General features: G+C 33.0%; 1 protein-coding gene across 3 annotated transcripts in view; it reads left to right on the top strand.

Annotated features, from left to right (window-relative positions):
• The window catches only part of LOC119636236 (diuretic hormone receptor), a 47,813-nt gene extending 43,735 nt beyond the window's left edge, over positions 1–4,078 (top strand). For 2 of the 3 annotated variants that reach the window (XM_038031496.1, XM_038031497.1), the window contains 8 exons: positions 2,353–2,433; positions 2,671–2,741; positions 2,875–2,988; positions 3,049–3,237; positions 3,355–3,470; positions 3,565–3,618; positions 3,689–3,872; positions 4,040–4,078. In XM_038031496.1, coding sequence (XP_037887424.1) covers positions 2,353–2,433; positions 2,671–2,741; positions 2,875–2,988; positions 3,049–3,237; positions 3,355–3,470; positions 3,565–3,618; positions 3,689–3,872; positions 4,040–4,063 — 833 coding nt within the window. In that variant the 3' untranslated portion in view covers positions 4,064–4,078. Of the gene's footprint in view, positions 1–2,352; positions 2,434–2,670; positions 2,742–2,874; positions 2,989–3,048; positions 3,238–3,308; positions 3,471–3,564; positions 3,626–3,688; positions 3,873–4,039 lie in introns of those variants that run through there. The other variant, XM_038031498.1, reaches the window with a different exon arrangement.
• The last annotated feature ends 7,117 nt before the right edge of the window (positions 4,079–11,195 follow it).

The following is an 11,195-nucleotide window of genomic DNA, read 5'->3' as shown; positions in this document are numbered from 1 at the left end:
CCCCCAAACATGTATATTGTCGATCAGCACGTGTCCATCGGTTCGTTTGTGTGCCTAAACATGGCACCGGCCGCAAAAATGAAGCTATTGACTTGAAATCTGATAGAAACATTGCAAACTCTTGCTCGCAAGTTCGTATTTAAAATGGGCCAAATCGTTTAAAGGACACGCCTACAGTACTCGGTAAAGCAAGCACACGTCTACTTTCCAAAAAGAATAAGAAATCATCTTTTTGTTCATTATTCATAAACTTTTCTTTGTACAAGGTCGTTTTTAAAAATAAGCCAAATCGGTCGCAGGGCACGCCTACAGTATTGGGTAAAGTGCAAAAACCTCTGTTTTCCAAAAAGAATAAGAAATCATTTTTTTGCTCATAATCCATAAACTACTTTTTGCACAAGGTTGGTTTTAAAAATAATACAAATCGGTTGAAGGACACGCCTACAGTACTCGATAAAGCAAGCACGCCTCTGTTTTCCAAAAAGAATAAGAAATCATTTTTTTGTTCATTATCCATAAACTACTTTTTGCACAAGGTTGGTTTTGAAAATAATACAAATCGGTTGAAGGACACGCCTACAGTATCACGTAGACTGAGAAGACTTCTCCTTTTTAAAAGGAATAAAAAATTGTTTTTTGGTCATTACTCATAATCTATAACATCTAAATGTATAAGAATTTGAACGCATATTTTTTGGGCGAAAATAAAAATTATCAAAATGGACCAAGGCTCCGCTAATATAATATTATATAAAAATTATTTTTTTTCAATATCTTTGAAAGGGGCAGTAACAAGTTTCAAAAATCCCACAAAGTCTATAAAATGTTGGCCAGTGTCAAAATTTAGAATGAACCTGAACATGTCCGTCTGTCCATCTATCTTTCTGCGGAACTGTGTAATAATTGTAATAAACACTCTCCCGTTGGCGAAATTTTGCCTACAAAGTTGCACAAGAATTTGGGCGGGACTTAAAATTTTTACAGCACACGCCCACACTTCTATGCGACAAAAACTTTTATTTTGCAAATAGAAAAAGTCAGCTGTGCCCACTGGTCACGGTGATGGATATAAAAGATTCGGTCAAGATCGAATATAATTTCCTTACTTAGTTCTTACTAAACTATTGCAAACAAACGCATGAAATTTGGATCCTTCCATTGTTTTCAAAATGACAGAAGTAACCTCCCTTAGCTCATTGCAATACGCGCTTTCGGCAGGGCGTTGCTTGTGAGTTGGTCAGCTTTAAAGTAATATTTGAAGTTTTTTTTTTTTTTTAAAGCAGGTGAATGCCCACTCTACGTGTAAGTCCCGTTAATTATTGATCAATGCTTCATCTGTTGCGCGCATGTATCGCCTGATGCAGACAAATTTACGCTAATTCTGTTCGCAGTTTTTCAAGCAGCGAATTGGTAACTTGGCTAACTTAGTACGTTCAGAATATTAGGTTAATTTCCCCCTTTTTTTTCCTATTTTTTATATTCTTTAAAGATGTATGTCATATTTAGTGATAGGTATTCCAAGATATATTTAGAAACGAATAGGAACTCGACAGATTTTGATGGATTTTCAGAAAGTAATACTTTCTTTCTATTATTTTACTTAAGTGTTGTAAACTAAGTGAGAGAGTAATCAAGTAAAAATTGTAGAAACTTACTTTAAACTATCTTAGGAAGCTTTGTTTACTTGGTTCTAGATATACATATGCATAAAGGACTTATCCCGTATACTTTCTTAAAAACTTAGAAAGCAATTTTACCCTGCGCCACTTGGGGTACAAAGGTACATTAAGATTGTGGAGATGTATGCGCCACGCAGACGGACTTGAGGTAAGTCCACCTTTTATTATACCGAACGATTTAGAACCACCTTCCGATCTAAGCTTATGCATCCGCTTGCCCAAGTTTTTCTCTCGTCTTCTACCTGTTGGGCGCAATTTTTGTAATATTTTAGTGAAATTTGGCAGATCGGCAGGCGTTGACCCAAGGCTGAATGCTATTGAAAATGGTTTGAATAGGACGATATATCGCCTCATTTTGACAAGTTGGTATAAGAATATCTTTCGAGTGGTTTATGACAGGCCGTGGCTCACTAGAGTGTTTTCACTCGTTTCTATATAAGTAATTTCTTAAATTATTCGATATGCGTCATAAAATGTATTTTTTTAAGCTTTCAGGTTTAAATCAATTTTAATAAATTTTGCAAATGAATGAACATTTTCTCATTGCTATGATGGTTTTCTCTTTTTTTATTTTTTTTATTTATTATAATTTTTTATTTCTCTTGCGACGAGAACGCCTACAAATCGCAAAAAAAAAAAAAAAACAACATTGATTTTTAATAATGTTGTGCAGGCCTCTACTTATACATGTTGGTGGTGAAAACGTTTTCCAGTGATAATATACGTTTCAACATTTATGTTTTAATAGGTTGGGGTAAGTTTTAAATTAATTATATTTTTTATGAAATAATGTTGAAAAAAAAAAAATAAAAAATAAAGGAAAAATGAAAATATATTATTTAATCATAAGGTAATAATAACAACAAGAACGGTAATAATGAAAAGTTAAACAGAAATTTCTTTATTATTTTTTTGATTGTATGTATGCAAGAGAACTTCCGGTAATTAAATGTTAAAATTTTAAAAGCTTTGTTAAAACTTGTGCTTACAGGTGGTCCTGCTGTGTTTATAATCATTTGGACAATTGCCAAAGGCCTGACTCTCTCGCATGAGAAAGAAGAGGTGAGTTAACGCATGTTCACAAACACTTTACCCAAGCACACACATATATATATATATATATGTATAGATGTACATGTGTGCGCTGATATATTTTGACTTTGATGAAATGAGTGGTACGTACTATGTTTTGTAGATTGAAATAATGGGTTGTCCCTGGATGCATGAAACTCATGTCGATTGGATATTTCAAGGACCTGTATGCGCGGTGCTCTTAATAAATTTAATTTTTTTATTGATAATCATGTGGGTGAGTGAGTCTATATAGATATCAGGTAATAATTTTTACACACAATCGTTCACGTTCAAGGTCTTGATAACAAAACTACGGTCTGCCAACACTGTCGAGACACGTCAGTATCGTAAAGCGGCTAAAGCTTTACTAGTTTTGATACCTTTGTTTGGCATAACATATCTGGTGGTATTGGCCGGACCCAACGAAGGTGGCATTATGAGTCATATGTTTGCTGTATTGCGTTCGGTGCTCTTAAGCACACAAGTAAGTTGAAATCTTTGTCATGTTAACAACATTAACAACAACAACAAAAAAAAAAAAGCTGACATGTAAAGTATATGGATGCGGGTGCGTCCGCATATTGTATGCGTTTTATTTCAGGGCTTTTCAGTGTCACTTTTTTATTGTTTTCTCAATTCAGAAGTACGCAATGCTTTAAGACATCACATAGCCAACTGGCAGGATCAACGTAACATTCGATTAAATCAATCGAAACGGTAATTGTTATATAATAAAAAATAAATAAATAAATAAAAATAAAAATAGTAATAATTTTTACTTTCTCTTTTAATTAAATGTTCATTTTAACAGTTACACTACAAAAAGTTTCTCTAAAGATATTTCACCAAAAACTGAAAGCACAAGGTTCGCTTAACCTCTAAACACGCGCTCATTAACTCATACAAAATCACTACTCATTGTTTTCACTCTTTAGACCTTTAACATCGTATTACGGTAAAGGCAAGCGTGAATCGTGCGTTTCATCGACCACCACAACCACTTTATTAGGTCAACATCACTCGTTGTCTTTGCAACGCGGTTCGAACGGTGCTTTACATATTCTACCCGCCGCCACAGCTTTAGCTGTAATGCCTCGAGCTGTCAGTCCTTTAATGAAGGTACGTATATTAGAGATTTTTTATTTTTTTTTTTTATTTTTGTTTTTCCTTTAAAAACATATTTTTAGCAAAGCTGACTGGCACACTATTAAGTCAAAAAAAAAGTTCGCCTTTTAATTAGTATTTTCTTTCTGCTTTTTTTTTTTTGCTTTTTACATTTATAATAGGGTTTAGAGGAGAACTCTGTGTAAGGCAATGAAACTATACGAAAAAAAAAAAAAAAAAAAACCAGAAGAGAAATAAAGCGTGAAGCAATAAAAATGAGTAAAGCCATCAAACACTTTATATTTTATTTAAGTGCATCCCGGCAAACAAAAAATAAACCGAGAAGAGTAAGTCTGAAAAGAGACGTAAAATATATCGTGGCTTCATCACCTGTAAATAGTGAAAAGGATGCGCGCGTTTGACTACTAAAATTTAATCAAACGATTAAAGTCTGATTCCAAAAAAGTTTGCTCAATTTCTTTAAATTCATCGCTGTTTACTAACTCTTATCGGTATTTCTCAAGTCCAGAGGACTATTTTACATTTTTATAAAACGAAAATGTGATCATTTGGAAAGCAACTGATGAGCCGGGAATAAGTTTTAAGGCGGACTCGTTGCTGACAACGATTTATCCCATGGAGCCGCATTGAATGACATAAGCTAAGATTGATTCTGGGAATCGAATTACTTTTGGAAAATCATTTGTCTTCCAAAACTGGATAATTTTGATCATGAGTTTCTGTAAACTTAAAAAAAATAAATAAATATATGGGGTTTGAAAGAGAATTTCGAAAAGGTTTTTGAAAATTTGATTATCATCCTCTCTGCTAACATTTTCAATTTAAAGTAATGACTTAACCGGACTCGGCTGAGGCAAACCGCTGCTTTGTTAATACGAGTGACTAATCTATTTAAAGCAAATTTTTAAAACGCCTTTCTACATATTTGTTAAACTATTTAAGAGTTAAGCAGTACTCAGGAGAAATCCGTTTATACCCATCACCGAGAGATGAAAGGAATATCCATTTTGTCATGACGTTTGCAACGCCCAGAGCGTAGAAACGCCAGAAGTTCCACAGACCATATATATTTCTGATCAGTATCAAATCCTAAATCGATTTTAACTTGTCCGTGCGTGTGTCTATCGTGAAAACTCTCCTGGCGGTAAAGATGAAGCTATCAACATCAAATTTGATGGAAACCTTGAAAATTCTTGCAAGCAGATTGGTATTGAAAATTGGCGTAGACGGTCGAAGAACGCGGTCACAGAACCACCTCTGCTTTTGAGAAGGAATAAGACATAAACAATATCAATTAAATGTGAACGAAGCGAAAATAAAAAAGATTAGCTGCGCCCACTTCATAGTATGAGAGCATGAAAATTTATTTCTTTATTTTTTTTAGGATAATGGCGAAGGATATAAAAGATTGAGTCACAATCGAATATAAGTTTCTTACTTGTTTTGTGTTGTTTTTTTTTTTTTTTTCAAAATCTCTTCAGCTCTCTTGCTATTTAAAATAAAAGCTGAAAAGAATTCTCGAAATATTTTTCGTTACTTAATGAAGAGAAAAGGGTTTCTTTAAAATGTTAGAAAGAGAAAATTAGCAACGGTTTCTGGTAAGAATTTATACATTTTCAAAAGTACCTGGCAATCCATCAACCAATCAAAAGAGCATTCAAATCTTCATCAGAGAGTATTATTAAGAGACTGTAGCAGAAATTTAAACTTAATCAGTTAATCCTTAGCTATTATTTTATATTATTTAAAATTTTATGTCATGAAGTTTCTAAACAAAAAAAATTTTTCAATTTATTTTCAATATGCAATACTTTCCTTATACGAATACGTAATGATATCAAAATTCGGTTCCATATTAATTCAATTCCTAAGCAGTAAGTGGATGGGATAATGCATTATATTACTTGAAAGTTGACCGCGTAAAGCTGGGACCATATAGTTTTAAAAAACTCCCTCATTGCACAAAAGCCTTTTGGGTAGTATTCTTGAATGTTTAAGGGAATCATTATGATGCTGAAAACTTATAAAAGAGCGTTTTAAACTGCTCTTTCGCCTTTATGAATTTTACTGTAGAAACTTGGAGAGATATCAAAGAAATGGTTCGAAAGAATGTACCAACGGGAAAAAGAATTCAGTCTATAGCTTTTTTTTCTCTTACACCAAACGTGCTTGCTGTGATAAAATTCCAACGATTTAGTAGAACATATCTAAATGGGCCAAATATTCATAAGTATCTTAATAAAAAGGGAGCAAAGGGAGCTTTATTCGTGAAATTCATTCGAAAACATGCCAATCACCAAAATCACCTCCTATGATAGCATGAGAAGTGAGTAAACTTTTTATATCATTTTTTTTAACTACCACTAACTATTTGAATAATTTGCAAAAAAGAGCTTTCAATAGAAGCGCTCGGATCGCGACACATTTAGTATTCAAAAAAAAAAAAACCAGGAAAAAATTTTATAATTTTAAATAATATAGTGTCGAGCTTACCTCGACAGATAAGTTTTGGTGCAAGAAGTAATGAAAAGGATTAAGCTTTAATTCACACCAATCAGCAAATGTTGATTTGGTTTTTTTTTTTTTGCTCTACAACACCATGTTTGATAAGGATCTGCTAAGATTTTAGAGATATACGCAGTACTCTTGTTTTGGGTGAAAATAAACCAATCCTTCAATATATCCATCATTTAGAAAATAATTTAAACCGGTCTGATTGTCTGTCAGTCTGTCGGTCTCTTTGATACCTTTTAATATATTCTTGTTTTCGAGATATTTCGATGTATAATAATCTGGTGTAGCACTAATTGAATATAAGCGACCCGTTCACTGTCCACAATAATTATCTTGGCATTCGCATCCCTTTCAAAAAGTTGATGTTTTCAAATATCAACAAATCTTAATCTCAAAATCAAATCAAACATTTCACGTCCCGACGGCTACGTCTACGGTAAAATTCATTTCAACGAATGCTCGTCATTTAAGCCGTCCGTCCGATGAAAAATACATATAATATCTTATATTTCTCGAGAAGAAGCGGCGAATAAAACTTGCTCAGCAAATAAATATAGAAAATTCGATTGGGATGAGACTATATTTTGAACAGTCCCCTAAACAAACATACCGGCCAATAGAAGGCTTTGTTAGACAATAAAGTCTTATTTTCAATGTTTTATTAACCGAATTGACACAGATTGGGATGAGACCATATTTTGAACAGACCCCTAAACAAACATACCGGCCAATAGAAGGCTTTGTTGGACAATAAAGTCTTATTTTCAATGTTTTATTAACCGAATTGACACAGAGTTCGCTGTAGTAAGTTTGAACCAGATGCTCCCATTTTCCGGAACAGCCTGCCTATAAGGGTTCTCATGACAAGAAAGTAAGCCTTTCTATGGCAATAAAATTTAATTTTTTACTTTTTGTAACAAAGATGAAAAATGATAATTAGTTCTTTATTAAAAGATTCATTATAGATCATTTGGACTAAGACGATGATCTCCTTTGAATCTCTTCACATTTAAGAGTTATTCGAAAGGTCATTTTTCTATGATTCAAATTCTTCATTTTTGTTCCTAATTTTTTGCACCGTAGTAAGCCAAGTGTTAATACTCGGTCTCTTAGCCGATTATAATACTTTAATTAACTGAAGAAGAAGAAAGAGTAAAAGAAAAAGTAAAAGTTTTCGATGAAGTTTGTCATTTTAATATTAAGTACAAGTTATAAAGTTTTAAAATTGAAATTGTGATTTTAGTAAATAGACAGACGCACGAATGCACGTATACACTGTTAAATCAAATCCAATATTCATTTTGAGTTTAAAAAATCTCGATTAGTATAAGTTTTTGCATTACAGAAACTCTGGATAAATTTTAAAGCAAGGCAACGATTTTTTTGTTAATGTAAGAAAAAAATAAAAAAAAGAAAAAAAACTAAAACCAAAAATGTAAAGATTTTATTAAAAAAAAAAAAAAAAAAACTTTGATAAGAAACATTTATATAAATCAAAAAACCTTACTCTTGTAAAATATGTAAAAATATTTTAACTTATATGTATGTAATGTAGATAAAATAACATTTTTGAATATGTTTCACTATCGTCAATGTTTATCATAACACTGAACAAGGTCACGTACCTTTTCTTGTATGTCTATTAGCTTTAGTAGTAATTTTTTGTATATTTGTTATCGTGCATGTAATGTAAACCGGAAAAACAAAAAAAAAGAAAAAATTATTATACATAAAATATAATGTAAATTTACTCTATAAAAGAAACAAAATGCACCCGTGACGATACGCCAGCGGAGGCACATATTCCATTAGTAAGAGCAAAGACCAACGGAAATTGTACGTATTGTGAATATTATAGGAGAATAATAACTTTTATAAATTTAAGTGTATGTGTGTGTATATAGCAACCTTTTTTTTTTTTGTTTTAAAATAAAACTTTAAATGAAAAAAAAAAAAAAAAAATGTGGGAAAATGTAAATTTTCTCTTTTTTTTTAATAAATAACTAAAGAAAAAGAAAGGGTAAGTAGATCTTTTTGATAAAATGAAATTTGAATTAAATATTTATGGACCCAAGGATAAGATGGATTGATTGCATTCTAAGCCGTGAAGGCTGGTAGGTGAATTTCATTTTTCCCTTTGGAGGAGAGAAGGAAGATTTTTTCTGTTCTTTTCATATAAATCTTTGATATTTATCACCATAGCTTATTTATCTTGTCAGAGCTTTTCTGCAAATGATGAATTTTTTTATTAGTAGATGATAAATTTCTTTTATTAATTAAAGTTAGGTATGTGATGGGATTTTTTATTAAATGTCTATTAGTTGCTTTGAAAACTTTTTCATTATTCAACCCTGTTTCAACCTATTTTTTCTATTCCGATCGAGAGACGGGCGCATCCGCCTATATTGAAAACCAATTTGGAAGCACTTTGTAGAAAGTAATAACTGTTGCATGCGGTATCGTAATCCATCACCGTCACTTTACCCATATAGTAATAAAAAACAACAGTTGGCGAATAGGAGCAATGACCTAAAGCTACCGTACGCTACAGTTCTAGGAAACACGTTCTACTTCCTATCGTCGGATATTCTCTAGAAGATGTCATCCGTTCAGAAGTTGCTTCGTGCTCAAAAAAAGGCCCGTAACCCCGCTCACAGAAATTATTCTCTTTTAAGATGTTGCTTTGTCTTTACAGATAGGCTTTCAACACCATTCCTATTAATAGTCACGTTCTCACGACAACCACTCTGTTCCCAAAGAGAACTCAGAACTCGACTTACAGGAATTGCGCTATTTTCGGCATTTGCCCATTTGCCATAAGCTCGAGCAGTTCTTGAAGGGAATGATCCTTCAGCCAGCAGCTGCGTTATTTTGAAAAACAAACATGGGACGCGTTTCCCTTCGTCAGTTTTCTGTTCAAAACTTTAGATGATTTTAAAAACTGAGGCGAGATGCTTTTCTCGGGAATAGTTCTCTGTTCGAAAATTCGAATATTCTTAAAGACAGCTTGGGGACGATTTTCAAAGGGACTTCTTTTGTTTAGAAATTTGTCTCTGAAAGGGTCTTGTGAAGAAAGTGTTCAAAAGAATAGGTACAATCTTCTATTAACTGTCTGTCCTAAAAAACAAATAGAAACATTATAATCGGGCAAGGCCGACTATTACTACACCACTGACTACACCATGACTACACCACTTCGCGTAATATAATTACTCATCCATTTTGATAATAATGCAAATTATTTTCATGCAAATCCCACGTGCAGTGGTATCGAACAAAATAGACTTACGTGTTCCAAATTCTGAAAGGTTGATTTCTGTGCCAATTTACTCTTGTGAACTAATTTTCACTATGAAATATTTACTATATAGAGAGTCAGTTTTCGTAGTAAAGGTTATATGAGAGAGGCTTCAAGAAATTGCTCCAGCCGATAGAAACTTTACGTATAAATTTAGAATTTCCAATAGAATGAGTTTTGCTGAAAAATTTTGAATTTCTATATAATAACTTCTCACAATAGGTGCACTTCTCAGAAACATTGAGCCGATGCGAATAACGTTCGTCCTTGGATCAAAGCACGTCCGTATACCAAACTTCATCGAAGCATTTCAAATATAGCGACCTGTATCTTAGTACAAATTTCCAAGGACAGACACCAGACGGACAGACGGGCAGACAGGCTTAGATCGATTCAGAAATTGATTCTAATAATGATGAATAATATTTTCGATCACTTATGAATATTGTTTATGTTTCATTTTGGAAAAAAGGTCAACTTCTACGAATAGCTTTAGAGGAGAGTGCCTTTAACTATTCTTGACAGATCTACATCTCTTACTTGTGTTGCAACTTATACGCATTAGTTGAAGATTCCTCAGCTATGGTGATGTTTAGTGAATGTACCCAGAGCTTCATGATAAGCTCTGGAAAAAATTTAGACGGCCTTCTTTTCTTTAAACGATTGGCAATCGAAAGCGCATCTGTTATGTTTAAATTTTTAGTCATCATTCATCATTGGCTTCATCCGGCAGAAGTCTAAATGTGTAAACCGTACACAATGTCGAAATTTGTTCGGCATATATTCGCTATTCTCTGACAGTGAGTGAGAGAGATATTTGGCAAATTATGTTCAAAACTTCTCTTCTTGCATTTGCACTCATTATACCTTACGTCACTTGTGTGTGTGTGATTGTGTGTGCATATATATATATAGCTTATATGCAACAATCAGAGGGGCTTACTTGAACCACCTTTCATGATTCTGAATCGATCTACGCTTGTCTGTCTAAGTATTTTTGTGTTTAACTGACAGGTTGAAATTTTTTGAGATATTTTGATGAAGTTTGCTAGACTGTCGTGTTTCTTCCCGGGGACGTGCGCTATTAAACACGATTCTGAGCTGTCTACTTTTCCTACCATTTGCCATATGTTGTATTTTCAGAAGTCGGTAAAAGAATACCTATCGGGGCGTGTACCGTATCTAATCGCCGACCTTGCCTGACTATAAAGCTCTTATTTGTTTTTGATTTATTTTCAAAAAAAGATAGTCGCATGCCAAGCCCATATATACATTGGCAGACTATTCAAAGGACTCCAGTGAAATTTCTTTAGTTAGACTTGTCTTGCAATGATTGCATAATCATCATGGCATTATAATATGCTGCAGCATTTCTTTTTTTAAACACATCACAAAAATATCATTAAATAATAAAAGTAATGTTTTATTATATTGAACTAATCAGATCATGTCGGTGGGCAACACAATATTCTTCCTTGTTAGTGTCTATTATTATTTCTCGCTTT

This window comes from Glossina fuscipes, unplaced genomic scaffold (assembly GCF_014805625.2).
Source record: "Glossina fuscipes isolate IAEA_lab_2018 unplaced genomic scaffold, Yale_Gfus_2 28, whole genome shotgun sequence".
NCBI classification, from domain to species: Eukaryota; Metazoa; Arthropoda; class Insecta; order Diptera; family Glossinidae; genus Glossina; species Glossina fuscipes.
Note: the sequence above shows the minus strand (reverse complement) of the source record. Positions and strands in the feature narration are given on the sequence as shown.